This window comes from Limulus polyphemus, unplaced genomic scaffold, assembly GCF_000517525.1.
Source record: "Limulus polyphemus unplaced genomic scaffold, Limulus_polyphemus-2.1.2 Scaffold729, whole genome shotgun sequence".
Classification (NCBI taxonomy): domain Eukaryota; kingdom Metazoa; phylum Arthropoda; class Merostomata; order Xiphosura; family Limulidae; genus Limulus; species Limulus polyphemus.
The window spans coordinates 257,272-275,544 of record NW_013666339.1 but is presented as its reverse complement, the minus strand read 5'-3'; the positions used below and the strand labels follow the sequence as shown (position 1 = coordinate 275,544).

At 31.5% G+C, this 18,273-nt stretch overlaps 1 protein-coding gene across 2 annotated transcripts in view; it reads right to left on the bottom strand.

Moving 5' to 3' along the window:
- LOC106460211 overlaps positions 1 to 18,273 on the bottom strand; it is a 93,181-nt gene that overhangs the window by 10,045 nt on the left and 64,863 nt on the right. For both annotated transcript variants that reach the window (XM_022386876.1, XM_022386877.1), the window contains 5 exons: positions 15,015 to 15,203; positions 12,202 to 12,302; positions 9,771 to 9,941; positions 7,178 to 7,354; positions 62 to 293 (listed from right to left, as the gene is read on the bottom strand). In XM_022386876.1, the coding sequence (XP_022242584.1) occupies positions 62 to 293; positions 7,178 to 7,354; positions 9,771 to 9,941; positions 12,202 to 12,302; positions 15,015 to 15,203 (870 nt within the window). The remainder of the gene's footprint in view (positions 1 to 61; positions 294 to 7,177; positions 7,355 to 9,770; positions 9,942 to 12,201; positions 12,303 to 15,014; positions 15,204 to 18,273) is intronic.

The window sequence follows — 18,273 nt, the reverse complement described above, 5'->3', positions numbered from 1 at the left end:
TATAGTCCAACACTGAGATTTGTATGTAACAACCACGATGGCAAAAATATCTGAAACTAACCATGTGCTTCAGCCATGCTAACATGATCCACAGCTCGGTGTGTTTTGATGTGGTTATAATTAACGAAAACCAAGCAGCATGCTGGACACTTGCGAGATTGAGACTTTAGCTGATGTTTCTGAAGATGAAGGAAGAAGTTCTGGGTCATCCCAGTCTTCTGAACAGGAGATAAACGAGCACTGAACACCTTCAAGCAGTAGTGACACAGCAATTTGTCAGAGCCATTGTGAACCTGGCAAATATCAAAATAAAGAACAATCAATATCATAAATTATCTTCAATAAAATATTTGTGAACAAACTGAAATAGATATAATTAAAGGTGTGTGTATATAAACCATTGTTTTGAATAGAACTGTTAGTGCAGATTTCAGGCTAGTGTATGTGAGTCACTGCCTTGAATAGAACTGTTAGTGCAGATTTCAGGCTAGTGTTTATGAGTCACTGCCTTGAATAGAACTGTTAGTGCACATTTCAGGCTAGTGTATGTGAGTCACTGCCGTGAATAGAAATGTTAGTGGAGATTTCAGGCTAGTGTATGCGAGTCACTGCCTTGAATAGAACTGCTAGTTCAAATTTAAGATTAGTGTATGTGAGTCACTGCCTTGAATAGAACTGTTAGTGCAGATTTCAGGTTAGTGTATGTGAGTCACTGTCTTGAACAGAACTGCTAGTGCAGATTTCAGGTCAGCATATATAAATCACTTTCTTGCATGGCCTACTTATTGTTAAGAAACTGAATATTCTTGCAATAAGCAATAGTAATAAACTTCAGTATACCACAACCTAGTTAATTTTTTATATCATCCTTAACCATCTCAAACACTACAGTGCCAGCAACTAGAATTTCACTCAAAAGTTTAAAACACTGAAGACTTCTATACTATCTTTTTGTTACAAGCATTTTCACCAATGTTTTTATTTATGATAATTTGAACATTGAAAAAGTCTCAAACTTGGTCCTTGGAAATAAACTTCAACCAAACACCGTCCTTGAACTCCTCACTATGTACAAGATCAAATAAGTCTTGTGAACAGATGGCATGGTAAAACCTAGAAGATTAGAAGAAGATAATGCATGGTACTTTCATTTCAACTCATAAACCTCATATCTGTTACGCTTGTAACATTTTGGTCAACTTCACAAACATTAAGACTTCCTATCTCATTGAAACTGACAAAATCTCAAAGACGACTTCATCTCAAAAAATTAAATCCTAGTCTTCCTGATCATCAGAAGAGACACATCTTCAACAGAAGTATGTACCACAAACCAAGTAATACTGACTACTTTGAACACCAACATTTCAAATCTTACAGACTGCTTGCAGTTAAATAAAATTTTTCACACCTTCCAAACACAAGCTACAAAACGTTTGTCAACATAATGTCTCAAAATTACTTTTGCTTCTTAAGATTTCACAATATCACAGCAGATTTGCATGGAAATTACACAGAATGCCTTAAGCATGGTACATTTTAAAAGTACCTGCTGTAGAGATTTCCATGAGTGACATAATATGCAAGTTGCATATGTATGCAAACCCATCAAAGATCCAGTATCAGGGCACAAATCTCAAAAACTAAATTTCTTTAAAATGTAAAAAAGCAAGTGAATTGTTTCAGAAATTAAAGTTAATATTTTCTTACACTGATAGATATTTACCTCCTATCACATAATAGCTTTCCTCAATTTGTGCTGCTCTGCATATGTGCAATTTTTACTGACCACTAGCTTAGAGGCTCCCACCTAACATCATGTATTTACACGTGATATAGCTGCACTGTAGCATGCAAATGAACATGCGAAAACCCTCCATCAATGGGAGCACCACACATGCTTTTAGTGCAGCTGACTTCCTCTATACTGTGGAACACAATCATGACTTCAAGATTAGGCAAAAAAAGATGCATCAGAAGAGAGGAAGATGGGTGGGAAGTGAGAGAAGAGGTAATTATCTATCAGAAATACTCTTCCAGTGTAGGAAAATGTTAACTTCTGATACAATACCTTATGTTCACTCACATAACAGCAAGAATCCTACATTGGCTGTATTTTGCCAACCCCTGGACTAGGTTGTGTCAGACTGTAATCAGTGGGTCAACTCCAGTCAAAAACCAGACAGCACCAGATACATGTTATTCAGTTCATGGTAAAAGGAGGGTCCCAAAAGTCTTTACCTCAAGCCCAGGAAGCAGAAGTGAAAACCAACTTACATTCCAATAACCCAGGCAGGGCACGTGTGCAAACCTAGTACACAACCAACACCAGGCCATCCAGAAACCTGACGTCTGCACAATGGTAGGAAGGGAGAATGTAAACATGGTGGGTCAACTCCTGTCCAAAACTAGGTGGCAGCAAGAATGTTTCTCCCATTCCATAGTAGGAGGAGGGTCCCTACCAACCCATGTGTAAGGACTTGTACTGGATGGTCATATGCCAATCCAACACCAGACCACCAGGGACCTAACATCCAGGCAGCAGTAGGATGGGGAAAAGCAAGCTAGATGGGTGAACTGCATGTGGTGGATTCATCCAGTCCAAAACCAAGCAGAATTGGGAATGTGTCTTCCGGTCCATGGTAGGAGGAGAATACTCACCATCTGCTCTGACAGAACAACACCGCCCTACTCTTAACTGATGAAAGTGGTCACATTCAGGAGGAAGCCTCTATGGTCCACCACTTCACCAACTAGGAACTGGTAAGTGGCAAATTTTCCCATACACCACTGGAGGAGGGAGAGAACAATGTAGTCGGGAGTCCGGAGGAACACAACACCGTAAGATAGTGCAATGGGTGACCACAAAAACTCTATTTTGAAAAGAAGACCAGTCCTGTTTATTCAACTAGGACCAGAGGGATGGGCAGCAATACCAACATTGCTTTACTCATGATAGTCCATGAGTTGATACGAGCCTTATTTATGAAGCAAGATATACCATAAATAACACTCTAGCAGTCTTGTGGAACCCCCATTTCATCAGTGAGTTGTAGACCTGTAAGATCATATGGTACAGATTTAAAATTAAGTATATCTGGACAGACATCACTCACCACTGAGCAAGATCCAGAGATGTATGATCCAAAGTAGCAGTTAAAATAACTGAATATGTAAAAACATAATTGAGAAACCTATTCACGAAATAACGAAAGAAAGCTGAGGTAAAATTAAGACATTATGAGTATAAGATGAGGCAAAGGTAGGTGGGAAAAAACTGGCAAATCTCTTCCGTTACGAATGAGAAACATAGGCAGAGATATGTCAAGTACAAAAGAAGGCTCAGGCTGCATGAAAGACTACACAGTGAATAAGCCATCACCTCTCCCAACAGACAAAGACAAATCCAATGCCAATACAACTGGTAGACTAGCATGAACAAAGTCACGTTGTTTCACACCAGACAAAATGGAAATTGCTGACACTTAGGAAACAATGTCTTTGTAGATACTTCCACTGAAAAACGCCTAAATCTGAAAAGTTCATGAGTTTAAAAAATAAACACCATTACACACAATGCTAAATCAAGATTGTTTGTTTGTAGTTAAGCACAAAGATACACAAAGGGCTATCTGTGCTCTGCCCACCATGGGTATCAAAACCAGGTTTCTAACATTGTCAGTCCATAGACATACCACTGTGCCACTTGGGGGTGCCAAATCAAGAAGCGATAATTGTGTTCTACAGTATAGAAGAAGACAGCTGTGCTAGGAGGATGTGTCACACTCCTATTTGTGGAGGGTTCTCACATGCTACAATACAGCTATACCACGTGTAAACACAGGATGTTAAGTGGAAGCCTCAGGACTAGTGGCGAGCAAAAATTTCACATATATAGGGCAGCACAAATAAAAAAGTAATTATGTATGGAGGTATCATATTCAAGAAAAAATTAATACTCCTATTTTGTTAATACTGAGAGTTCATTGCACTTTACAAGAATAATGTTCAAGATCTCATGCTGCTTTGAAATTTCTTCCACCATTATTGATTGTACTCAATCTGATGACAATAACTGCTCACTGTAACAAACTTCTGCAAAGTACAGCAAAGTTAATAGGAGAACCACACATCTTCATAAGTATTCACCCATCCTCCACTGTATGTGAATGCTGGCTTCTAAAACCATATCAGCAGACCAAAGGTTCAAAAATTCTATTAGAGTTGCTTCACTGGCCTTGACAGGAATGTGATTGAAAGGGATTTAAATGGGATCGCTGTGATTGCCATTTCCTTGGTCATCTTTCTCATTAACCCTTTCACTGCAGCTGGGATGTATATTTCCCAGTGTACTGGGAAATATACATCCCAGCCACAGTGAATGGGTAAGACTTATGGAAGTCTGAACTTCTGGCAAGTAAGCATTCTCAATTTCACATTCTTGTTTGTCTTGTTAATGATATCAAAAGATATATCTGACTACATCAAAATGGCTTTTTTGGTTGGAGGGTTCTTATTTGTAACCATAGTCTTTACTCTGCAAATGAGAAGGTTGCTTCAGCTTGGATTGGGGTATAATTTCAGAACAATTGTTGTTTTAAACATTCTGTTGTTCAAGTTTTTCTATGGAGAAGACTGAAGACTTCCTTATTCTCATGTTGTATCCTATAGCTCTACAATCTTGCTGCACAAATATCCTTCCATAGAACGGGCTAGTATGATACATATCTTTAGTTATAAGTTTACTTATGATAGCATTGCACTGTTGCATAGATAAGAATTCACTATGAACCACATACATAGGTGCTAAACACTGTACTACCACAGCTTGCACCTGCAACAATATATCACTGCATTTAACATATGCAAACTGTTCTTAGAAAGTTAATACTCAGTACTATCAACAAACACTCTAGTCTCTGCATTCACTAAAAATGTAATCTATTTTTGAAGAAAAACTTGCAGCTGTACACATTAAGAGAATTCATAATTCATCAACTTTCTACGATAATTATTCCTCTTCTCTCTCATTATGACACCCTGCCTCAACTCACCTTTTATGACCTACAAGAAACATATCCTAGTAGTACCAGCTGCTTTCATAAAACTAACACAAATAGATAAGTTTGCTAACCTAATTTGAAACCTCTTTTAATTATATCAAATTGAAAATTTCACTTTCTGATACTTATCTTCAAAAGCAGTACTCTGTTACATTCACGTCCCACTTGTACAATGTAAAATTTAATGATTTTGTGTTTTAAGAATATCTTTTTGATCAATTATTTCAATGCATTAAATGTGAAGCATTAGAAATATAATGTAACAATAAACATACACTGATTTTTATGTTTTACTTATAAAACACTACCAAGATCAAGTCATAAGGTGTTCCACCATCAACTAACTTACCCAAACCTGCATTTTGTTTTTATTTGATGTTTACTTCAATTGCTTTACTCTTTATGAACAAATAATCAATAAATTATGTCTTTTTTAATTTCTTCCTATACCTTTTAAAAATATCTACAAGTTAATACCTCAAGGCCAGAAACTATATCAAAATTTTTTTATTTTTTTTCAGATTGGCATTATTATACCACAGAAGAAAAAATTCAAGTTTGTTTGTAATATATACTAGTCTGAACCTTTGATTTTATTTAAGTACAACCTATTTTACATGCTGTTTTAATGGTATAGCCAATGTTCAATGCTTTAAGTTTGTTTTTTTTCTGTCATAAACTAAAAATCACCACTGAACTTACCAGTACTACATTCAAAACAGCTAAACAGTCCATTTACAAAGAAAATTATTGCAAAAAAACAAAGCTGTGAAAGCCAAAATAATTCACTATTTTACATTTCCACAGATAGATGGTAAATTAAGGATTCCACTTTGTGAAATTTTATAAACAGACACTAGGTTTTTTATTACAGTGCAATGAAAATTCTTGTTGTTTGGGGGTGGGATTGCTTCAATTGTGCAGTAGCATTTTGCATAAATATTTTTTTTATTAGTTTTAATATATAGCACTGTTTCATAATATGAACATTTTATTCATTGATTGAAAACTTTATCATAAAATAAGTATAGTTAAAAATGGATTAAATGTTATAAATGAAAGTTACATTTATGCATGTGATTTGAAGTAACATGACAGAACTTACTCATGTTTGAGCTTTGCAATTTAATTTGTATGTGTTGTTTTCATAGCTATTAAAATACATCACTGTTAAACAATTTAGTGGCACATTCAATATAAACCTAAATACATCAACCTGAAAGAAATTTATATCAACGTCCACAGTTCAGCAGCATTTTTGCATGGTAGTACTAAATTGTTTATGAAAGAACAAGCACCATTTACTAATCTTGTCTTTTATAAATATAAGACAACCTCTTTCTTTCCAGAGTACATTTTTTATAGCTTGATATTATGCTTGTGAAGAGTTTTATCCTACAAACTGGAATTCAATGACAAGATTAAATGGGATGTGTTTATGAAAAAGTATGCTTTTACGTAGTTTTCAGATAAGCACACTTTTGTAGTAGAATCATCTATTGTTTTATTGTTATCTAGTAACCTTGTTATTACTGTGTAACATTTTGATATGGAGATATTCAAGTATTAAACCATATTTTTCACTACAAGAGGACGATGTGAATAATAATAAACACAACAAGCTTTAACCAAATGTTTACTGAAAACGTTTGTTGTAATTCTGTCATCTGTGAATGGCAGTATCTAAAAACAGCAATGTTAAACAAGTGAGCATATAGTTGTTAAAAGAGTGGACTTTGTTAAAAATTTCACGAAAGCCCCAAAATTTTTCTAAACTCCAAGTATGCCATCTATAAACCTATACCAAATAACAGGATTGACGTTCATTACTGGCAAAATTATCTCAAACTGTCATTATAGAACAACATTTAATGTATTTATGAAAATTTTACAACAAAGGGCTATATTTTATAGAACACAGATTTTAGCAGATTCAATCATCTTTTTTCCTGAAATTTAAATCACTTAGTAATACAAATATTGTTTAATAAACACTTGCTGAGATTTAGCTCCTATTTCTATACCTTGTAATAAAAATTCCCTAGCTAAAAGGAAGCAAAAAGACTTTAGCATATCTTTCAAAAGGAATTCATATTACAAGACTCTTTACAGACCTGTTCGAAATGTTCTAGCACTTGCTGATGCATTGAAGACCTGAACCCACAAGCCTTACAAATATATGGCATTTCACACTCTACATGTAAAGCTTTCATGTGGGCAGTAAGAGTTCCTCTAGATGAGAAAGCTTGGTTACAAATTTGACATGTTAAAGTGTCAGTCTTCATGTGCACCTAAATGATAGAAACAGTAAAATTCAGCATACAATGCTTTGCTTATGACCAAGTTTTAAAAGTTTACTTGTCTTTTATATATAAAAATGAATACTTTGAACTATGTATCAAAATCCAAAAAGCATGTGTCAAAGAAACAAGCACCACTGAAAAGATTAATCATTGTAACAGATTTAAATCAAACAAAGTTAATATTTATCCTATTTCTAATACATACTTCTGATAATAATGGATTAACATTAAGGATCCTTTCAAGCATACATTTAAGTACATGTACAGATTTTGTTGAACAAGACCGATGTCTGTAGGTTTACTTTCTTCTTAGAATTCTCCGAGTACATGTACAGGTAAACATTTGAATTTCACATTAAATTTACAAATAATTTTTTACATGCAATTAATTAAGTTTAACAATTTCTGCTCTCTAATTACCAGATGCTCCATGTTAATTATTAAAGAGCTTTGTTAAATGATGTATACGTTGATATTTTATTAGTTCCCACAATACCTAAATGTATAGGAATATCACATGTATAGTTTTATTTGCGTAAATTGAATTTCCATGATGGTTTTCTCATATTGATAATTAAAAATACTAGGACATCCAGAGGGTAAAGTTTGCATTGTTATACTGAAAGAACTTGAGTGCTTGCTTTCAAACTACCTAGCCTGAAAAATGAGACATGTAGTTAGGAAAAAAAAAAAAATCTGACTTCTTAACTCTAAATTATTTTCTTTACTATACAAAATAAATTTAAATATATACTGCTGAATGGCATTGTGAAGTGACTATTAGTTACAAAATTCAGTTAGGCTAAGTTAAGTGCAAAGTTTTGTTGTTTTAGTTGTGCTTAATTTAAATTAAAACTTTAATTGAAAACTTTAATATTGATACAATTAATAATATATTGATAACAATAAGATACTGCATTATTTAACAAAAAATAAATCATTCTTTTGATATGAAGTTTAACCTTCACATTTAGCCTAATATGAATGTTATACTAGGCCTAAGTGGCTAAGTGTAAGCCAGTAGGCTGATCAGTAAAGTTAAAACCTTGGCTTTTAAGTCTTTAGGCCATTTGCCACATTAAAAGAAAGCTACATTGCTACAAAGGAAATAACCTAATATATATGTAATTAAGAACAATCGATGATTAAACAATTACTTACATTTATTTGCAATGAACGCTTAACAACACGGAAGTATGTGGCAACTGGGCCCTGGCACATGGCATACTGGATGCAGAACTGCACATTACACGAGGTTTAGCAGGAAGGAGGTCAGAGTGTTCTAAATTTAGAATATTTGGCAGTTGGTGAAAGTTATGCTGGAATTTTGGACGGTGCGCTGGAAAGTGCTCGCAGCTCATAAATCTCTCTTTAGTGTGAAATTTTTGTCTTTGACTTTAACTCGAAAATCTTTGTTTTTACTGTCAGTTGCATTAGCATTACCAGCAGTTTTTGAATGTTCTATTGGTATAACTATGTTTGAAGAAAATTCCTTTATTCAGTCCAAAGTTATGCTATTTTCCATTTTGAACTTGGCTTGGCTTGTAGACTAATTTTGCACCAGTTTTTCTGGACTATGGATTCTTAGCTTAAGAGTATGCAAATTTTTAAAAAGTCGAGTTTAAAGTTGGGGCATTTGTCATGGACCCTTGAGCATGCACGGGCCCCAAGGTAGTTGCCACCTTGCCCCCCCCCCTCTCGGTGGGCCTGTAAAATTGTAATACCTAATACTGCCTACTGTCACATATTAATATCAACTCATAATATACAGTAATTTAAAAAAACACAATATAACACTATTTACTTTTTTAACAGATATTTATTATTAACTTATCATTACAAATAAAAAACTTAAATTATTGAACCTTTGATGAGCAAATGTAATTACTAAACCTATTCTTGAAAGCACTTTAGAAATATTGTTGTGATACTAGATTACAGTTTAAAAACACAGATTGGAAAAATACATCATGAAAACTGCTTTCTTTTTGTTGTTAATGTCAGATAGAAAAATATAATAAGAACCTTGACCTTAGAACTTCAAATATATATTTTAATCGCACACCTCAAACAAAAGAGTGTGTTCATCTGCATTACCATCACGTGCACAGACTTACTGTACTGTGGTTGTTAAATTTTAAACATTTCCTTCAATTAAACATCTGTTGTATAAGAAATACTTTACTTAAATTTGTACAGTCTGAGCTGGAGTTTCAGAATCATTAAATGATATAAAATTCAGTTAGGTCAAATCTTTGATATCTTGAAATTTTTTTAATTCAATGTAATAACTTGTATTGAGAATGAATTTCAAACTACATATTTTTTAGCTTCCATTCACCCATTAATTTTGTGACACTTTTGTGACACGTGACTTCAACTAAAATAACAATGCATATTTTACCGCATCAACATGGCACTGCATACTGAAGGGTGTCTCAAAGTCTCTGAAGCAGTACTTGCACTGTGTGAGGTCACTCAAGTCTGGATTTTTCTGTCGTGTGTTCTCAATGTGACAGTTCATGTGCTTCATTAATTTAATATTGTTCTCTATTAGCTTCTTGCAAAAATGACACTGAAAGAAAAGTTTTTAAAAATTTATTACAAATCTTAAACAGAATGAATCTTAAAAATATGATTTTTTATACTCAACCAACAGCTTCAGTGAATAAACAGAATAATTTATAGGAGTTAAAATATTTCAATTTCTTACAACTAATAATGTCATTAAAGTTAGTTTAAAATACAAATAGGTAATAAGTGCATCAAAAGAAGACATAATTTTAACCACATTATCTTTTGTTGACCCAATACAAGCTTCCGGAAAGTAATGTAAAATAACATTTCAACATTTTCTTGTTTTCACACTCCACTATTGATCTTTTATATAAGAAAACAAAAGCTCTAAACAAGTTTTGAAACAGAAAAATACAATAAAGATATTCTAAAATTATAATAAGAGCTTCAGCTTGTAATATCTGCATACATCTTAACTTAACACCAAGTTAAAGAGCAAGTTTAAATAGAGAAATACTTTCAAACTTTTCTGACAATCATAACTGACTAGATCAAAAAACTTAAAAGTTTAACATCAAACATTCAGACTAAATGTAGAAAATTATAATCATTTTCATATCATTTTAAATTCTAATTTAAATTATTATTTTGTTCATAGAAATTAGTGCCATAGGGCTGATTATCTGTGACTAAGTTCATTTTATCTTATAATGACATTAACTTAATGACTGACCATTTATAGCCATAAGTTTTCATTTTCTTTGGCAACTAATTTTAAATAAAATTCAAACTGAACTAACATAACAACATAAAAAACTTAACTTATCATATATAAATACAAAGAGTAAAAGCCAGCGTTTCTCCTACTACATTTTGGGTGGATAAAGCATCAAGTATCTATTTCCATTATTTGGATTTTGCTCAGTTATCAGCTTCAATACTTAAAATTTTTAATAATATGGCCAAGAAAGCTTTAGTTACTGTAAATATAATGTAAAAGTGTCTATGATGTTATTCATTAGTGTTCTTTGAAGCTCATTCCAAATCAGAGATGAGCAATTAACTCAAATATTACCTATTACTACTTCCATTGGTGCAACAGTGCTCAATGGTATGAATACATTCTGCATTTACACAACAAGTTACACAAACAGGACATGTTTAATTATGACTAGCTCTAGCTAAATAGGAAGCACAGCAAAAGTCAGATCATCACTTGTCACTCAAATTTTGCAAGGTACAGTAAGGTTCAAGTTATTTCAATTTTTTGCTTTCCCAGCATGCATGTGTATTTCTACAATTTTTCCAACCTGTACTGTAAAATTATAAACATATTAATCATTTTAGTGTGTTCTTTCTAAATTTCAGTCCATTTTAACAACTTGTTTAATAGCATATGATGTTTTTATACTTATATTGGAATTGGGAAAAAATTCAGAAACATTAATAATTAAAGATTTTTTTTGTATATCCATGTTTAAATACAGCTTATAATATATTGATTTACAGTTTAAGAACCATTATAATCCCTGAAAAAAAAAAGTCTAGTATCATCACAAATTTTTCTGCCAAATAGCAAATTCTACGCTGCCTTTGTTTTTCTAGAATTGACATGAATTTGTTTTTGCCAAGTAATATATTACCTATCACACACACTGTTTTAAAAATATTTACTGATTTTATTATAATTTCTCTAAGGACAAATAATTAGTTTATTTGGTTTTAGTATTCTTGTGAAAATTTGTAGGGGACACTCATGGAATGTTATTAGTTCAATAAGTTTCATATTACATTGTGTTTACGAGACATTTTTATGTACAACAGGTTTAGCTTAAAAAAAAGTAACTTAATCCTAAATTGATATGCCTGATGATTAATCTATTAGCAATTTCCACTAATCACCCAGATCTATTCCAAATACACTTTAATTTAAAATTATTTCACTCTTCACTACAATTCACAGTACATTTTGTATTAGTTTTGAAGAGTAATGGTGCATTACTAAAATGGGAAACTACTAATTCACAGTACATTTTGTATTAGTTTTGAAGAGTAATGGTGAGTTACTAAAACGGGAAACTACTAATTCACAGTACATTTTGTATTAGTTTTGAAGAGTAATGGTGAGTTACTAAAATGGGAAACTACTAATTCACAGTATATTTTGTATTAGTTTTGAAGAGTAATGGTGAGTTACTAAAACGGGAAACTACTAATTCCCAGTACATTTTGTATTAGTTTTGAAGAGTAATGGTGAGTTACTAAAATGGAAAACTACTAACTCACAACCCAAAAGTTGATGGGCATTACAAACTCACCTTGAAGTTAATATTTTCTTTTGATTCTTTTTCTATTGCCTCACTATCTCCTTCTTGTTTCGCATAGTAATATTCAGAAAGGATTACATAAACAGTTTCATCTGAAATAATAAAAAAATTTATTAAAAAATAAAAGAAAATACAGGAAATAGGAACCAGAGGACAAAGCTGACATTTCCTCTGAAAGGGACGGATGCCAGTCCAACACAGGTTAATCACCAGCCATCAGCTTGTATCCATTTTACAGCTGGATAAAAACTGAAGCAATTTGGATAAAGTGTCTTACCCAAGGACTCACAACCATTTGACTACGAGTCCAAAGCACTAACCACTAGGCCACACTATACCCTCAATGTTATTTGCTCTGTTTAATTACCTTATAACCCAATGACATAAATTTCTTCCTGTCCAACTGTACAAATACTGAATCAAATATATTTACCTACCTGCTTGGTTTTAATAATCAAAGGTAACTCCTGCATGCCATAAAACTTGTACCAAGCTCTATTTTGTAATAAATATTCCAAAATATCTATTAACAAGCAAAAGCACCCATCCCTAGTGATGAGAAAAATTTAAGATAATCTAGCAAAAGTCCTCAACCCCAGCAATGGGAAAAGCTTAAGTTAATCTATCAAATTTAAGTTATTTCACAGACTTTAAAAATGTTAATTGTTTTGCACTCTTGATTTCACTCAGAGCCAAAGCTATGAGCTACTTTTTCCACCCACCACAAAAAGTAATTGTTGAGCATTTCAGTCATGCTGAGAGCTGCTCAACAATAACAGTAAATCTATATTTTTATTCCTTAAATTACATTCTATTTGCAAATGTGAATGATAGGGTGATTAATTCCTAACAATTTAGTGTAGAATATGCTGCTTGCAAAATAAAATTGGCATCAACATTATTCATGCCTGTTCTCCTGTCATTTCATAAGTGAATGTTGAGCTTTGCCTGCATGTGCAGCTTTTCAAAAGCAGCAAGGGAGCAGCCTCCATAGATAGGAGATGGACAAATGCTCGGACAGAAACCACAGTTCACAATATATAAGATTATAATTATACGCTTATGATTTTTTTTCACAATATTACTAATATCTTATGTGCATTTGATTGGTATAGTCATTCCATTATAACAATTTGGTAGGTTATTTTAAACTAAACTAATCTTGGCAACATTAGCAAAACACCAAGCACAAAAAAATGTGAAAATAATTTTCCAAGTCAAATGTATATTTTTATATAATCTTTTAGCACAGAAGCTTTTTTGTTTAACTATTTTCCAACATCTGAAATAATTCAAAACTTAGCATTCACTTAGTTGTTATTAAAATACTAAAGTAAAATTAAGTACTTAGACAGTAACAAGCACACATAAAAGCACAAAATTTATAACTGTAATTCTACCAAAGTGAGTAAAATATTCTCTTTAATATATTTTTAAGTTTGAACTGAAATCAATCAGTTTGTTTCCTGCTTTGCTGAAAACTTGATGTAAATTGAAAGCTTGAGACATCTGTCTCAAATATACATTAAAATATTCTATCACTGAAGCAACAGCTTGTTTGTCTAATGTACATTCGTTCAATTGCCCATGTAATAAGCAGACATTAGGACATCAAGCAAAGAACTGTCTTATGTTGAAAGTGATAGAATTTTTGAATATCTGAGTGACTTAAGGAAACAAAACAAAGTTTATCCTTGTGAATGTTATTTTAGTAGTTCAGAACATATGAACAATTTTTCTATAGCTGCACTCAAGTGTACATCATCAGAAATCACTAAAAGAGAACACCTTAAAAGCTGACAAATTTATTAGTGGGTGGACTCTTACCTAAATGAACTAAATAATGTGTCTCCTTTTTGTAAATTTAAAGTCACATCTCTACATCAAATTATAAATACTTATATTAATATGTTATATTTTACTTTATATTTCATTTCAGTTAATATTATTCAAAACACTGTCTGAAGATTTTACTGGAATATTTTATGCAAAGTATTGTATTATTGTGTGTATTGTAATTTTGATGATGGCTTGTATATCTCTGTCTAAAACACATATTTTGTGGCATTTTCTATCTAGATTATAAATTATTTTTTCCATATCTTTCAAACTTTCAATAGTAAGCTGTTAGATCTGATCCAAAACATCACCTAATAAAAATTTCTACTTACAATATTTTATCTTTCTAGTTGTGTCTACTGTTACTGCAGAAATAGTTTCATGTTATGTTGGAAAATATTTTTGACAAGAACATTCATTAAACAAAGTAGCATGGAAAAAAAATAAAAACTAATGGACCTGATTAACAGTGCTGTAAAGAATAAAGCATGTAGAACACCCAAAAGTAGAATAATATGGTGGAATACAAAACACTGGTGATATAAGGAACAAACCTTTTCATTAGCTGTAGTTATTGTAGAAAGTTGGAAAATATATGAACATAGGATAGGCAAATTTGTGAAGGAAAAAAAAAACATCCTACAAAACAAAAATGTTTTTGGGGATAAATATAAACTGTATACTGTTCTTTTATCATTTGGTTATACTAAGAAAAAATATTGCTCTGATTTTCATACAGGACATGGTTTTATTCAATTTGCCTTGTAGACATATCAAGAGTTCGCTTCTGTCCATCTTTCATCATAATGATTAAAATACAATTAGTAAAAATTAAAAATTTCCAGGTTATTGCTATATACAACAAAAATAGTGAAGTAAAACATACATTATACTCACAAAAATTTTAGAGAAAGATATTAGGTTTATATATATATATTTTTTTTTAATTATTCACCATACATTACCAGGTTTTGATTTCTTTGGTAGTGGTGGTGGTGGTGTTGGTGGTGATGCTTTTTGTACTGGGCTTTCAGCTGGACGTTTTACTTGTCCTTTATACTCTCTTCGATATTTTAGATCATTTTTCTCTCCAATCAGGGTAATCACATTTTCAGGGAGCTGGTTTTGTTTTGTTTCAAGACCAATTGAGGAAACTAAAATTAAAAAAAAAGTATATTTTTTAAATCATGCAAATATTCTGCACAAATGCTTGTAACGTCAAGTTTAGTGATACTTAATGCTTAATCTTGAGAAGCTAGATAAACTTAATAAGTAATATCTTACCTACATGTATAACTCATTACTGCAAGCAAATAAATCTGAATTATTTCTGAGAAATGTCTATGTGTGATAGGCACTGTTGAAAAAAAACAAGCACTTGAAATAAGTACTGTATGAAACTGTTAGAAACTTGATTCCTGATTTAGTAATGTTTTAATGCTTGGCTGTAAATAAGGTTTTATAAAACAAAATGACAATTTAAACATGGAGTCACTATAAAATAACCAATGGAAAAGATTCAGTAGTGTACTAGAAAAGTAAAATTCAAGACACCAAGTTTATGTCACTATCTAAATATAATTTATAGCAATGATACCCTACCACTGATTAAATATACTGTTAAATTTAAATACATTAGTTCTGGTGTATCAATTTAGTGCAGTATCATTTTTTTAGTTAGTTCCATTAAACTTCCATCAATAATATATAAGTTAAATCATTTTAGTTCTGATCTGCATAGTTAGCTTAATTTTTGTTAAATCAAGTTTTGAGAAAATAAGAAATAAATAAGTTTTATATTATCAGTTTGTCACTAATACATGTCTACCATTTAGGTTCTGAAAGCCAGTGTTTCACAAGGCTCACATGACAGAATTAAACAACTAACTGCTTATATTCTTTCAAAGCTGGACTTACTTTTAAAAAGTCAAAGATGCTTTACTGTCAAAAATTATGCATATAAGTCTGAAATTAATGGATAAATTATTTGTAAGAGCACCCATAAACTTGAATTATGACTGAATAAAAACATACTACTTAGGGTTAACTTTAAAAATTTTAACACAGCTTTTCAAATTCTAATTTGTATGCAAAAATTAAAGTTTTTGTTATATACTGATGTAACCAAAATAAAAATAAAATAGAAATATTATCACCAAGCAATACAGAGTACGTTAGTAAAAGATATTCAATTATAGAAAACCCAACCTTCTTTTATCATTAAGATCTGAAATTTAATCATTTCAGAAAAGGTAGCACCTTACAGAAAACATTTTGTAATTAAAGGGGCAAACATCATGGGAACTTCATTCCAGTGTCTTTTATTTCAAAGATACAAACCTTGAATCTCTGTAATAAAGGTGAACAAAGTTAATTGTTAAGAATATTCAAAACATATTTTAAAATTTAGGAGAAAACAAAACTTTTTACAAATTAAATTGTATTCAAAGGTTGTGTTTGTGATGATTTTCTAATAATTTTAATTTCAAAGGTAAGTCTATGCTTTCGTGAGCAATCACAGTGGATGCCACTAATGATCATTGTGTTCAGGGCTACAGAATCACTAAAATCTTCATAGCACAAATTCCTGACTTTCCAGATTCTGCTAATTACTAGAGATGAAAGACATACACTTTGCTTCAGATTAAATAAACAAGTTAAATTTTTATCTTAATGTTTTGAGATATGTACTATACAGTCTATAGACACATACATTAATACATTTCACAATTAAATTTATCAACATCCGTAGTTTAAAACATAACATATGGGTGGTGTAGCTTTACAAGTTTGGTATCTAGTGTTTAAAACTATCTCTGAAAAAGAACAGCAATAACACCAACAAATATAATTCCACTGCATGAAGGAATACAACAAGACAAAATTTAGAGAAAATTCTTGCTTCCAAGCATTAACAGTTGTGATGTTTTGTTAAACTTAGAAATGATCATCTCAACTTCTAGTAGATAAGAATATTTGGAAAGGCCTATTGTTTATTAGAATACTGAATGGCTTATCTTATTTTTATATGTTTCATTTCATGTACTCCACTTACACATGTGAGACTCCATAAAATTTCATTTTTTCCAATTACCATCAAACCCATTGAGGCGTAGATGAGAGTACATCTACAATTTGAGAAAAACTTTTTGGATTGGTCAGTGGATTGAAAACCCTAGTTTTACAATCTTATGGAAATAAAATTTGCATCATTCTCCAACAGCTGTAGTAGAAACGTGCACAAAAGACTTTTATATCTTTCAGTACAAGCTTGGGCCCTGAAACCAACCTCATAACCATTTTCTGCTTGTTATAGTTTTTATGCTATAACCTTTAAATGAGTAAGCGTATGTTCACAAAATTTGACAGATTATCAGTAAACATTTCAAGGCTTTCTTATGCAAAATATCAAATTTTTTGTTATTAAGCCTTAAGGTCTGTTAAGCGATGTTTTTCTCATGCCTTTTTTTCTTTTCAGAAATTGCCTATCCAACATTCAAAGTAATTTTCATTTTAAGATTAAAATTACTTTTATGCATCAGAAAATTTTCAACTTTCACATGCAAAATCTTTATAACATCCAGATAATTATCAAAACATTTCTTAATAAAAAACTTTATATTTTATCTGTTATTTTCAGTAACAAATCTCTGCTTTTTTCGTTCTAGAATGACAACAAGTTATAATACAAAAACTCAAATGTTTAGACTAAATAGCTTAAATCTCATAATATTAGACATTTAAATATTTTTATTATAGACCTTCCAGTCATGCCTGGTTAACAATACAGAAGTTATAATGACATGGTGCATGTGCTCTCATGTTACCATATCCAATAATATAAAACTGACCTTTAGTCTTTACAAAGTGACCTGTTTTGTCTGCATTTTAGTGGACTAGTATTTTGTAAAATACAGTCACATTTCAATTATTATACATTATACGTGTATATACATTATTACTATTTACAAATAGGTTCTTCAATTATTTTTCTTAAAATACAGAACAGTAAATAAATAAGTAAATCAAACTCAAGTAATCAAATTATCTCGTCCAATTATGACCTTTGTACTTATTTGCTGCTTGACATAGGTAGCTAAGCCTTTTAAAATTTCGCACATGGAGGATATGATATGAAATTTTTTTAGGTGTTTTATATATACAGTTGAATAACCAAAAAATCATAAATTACTATATCAATACCATAAAATTTTACTATAATTT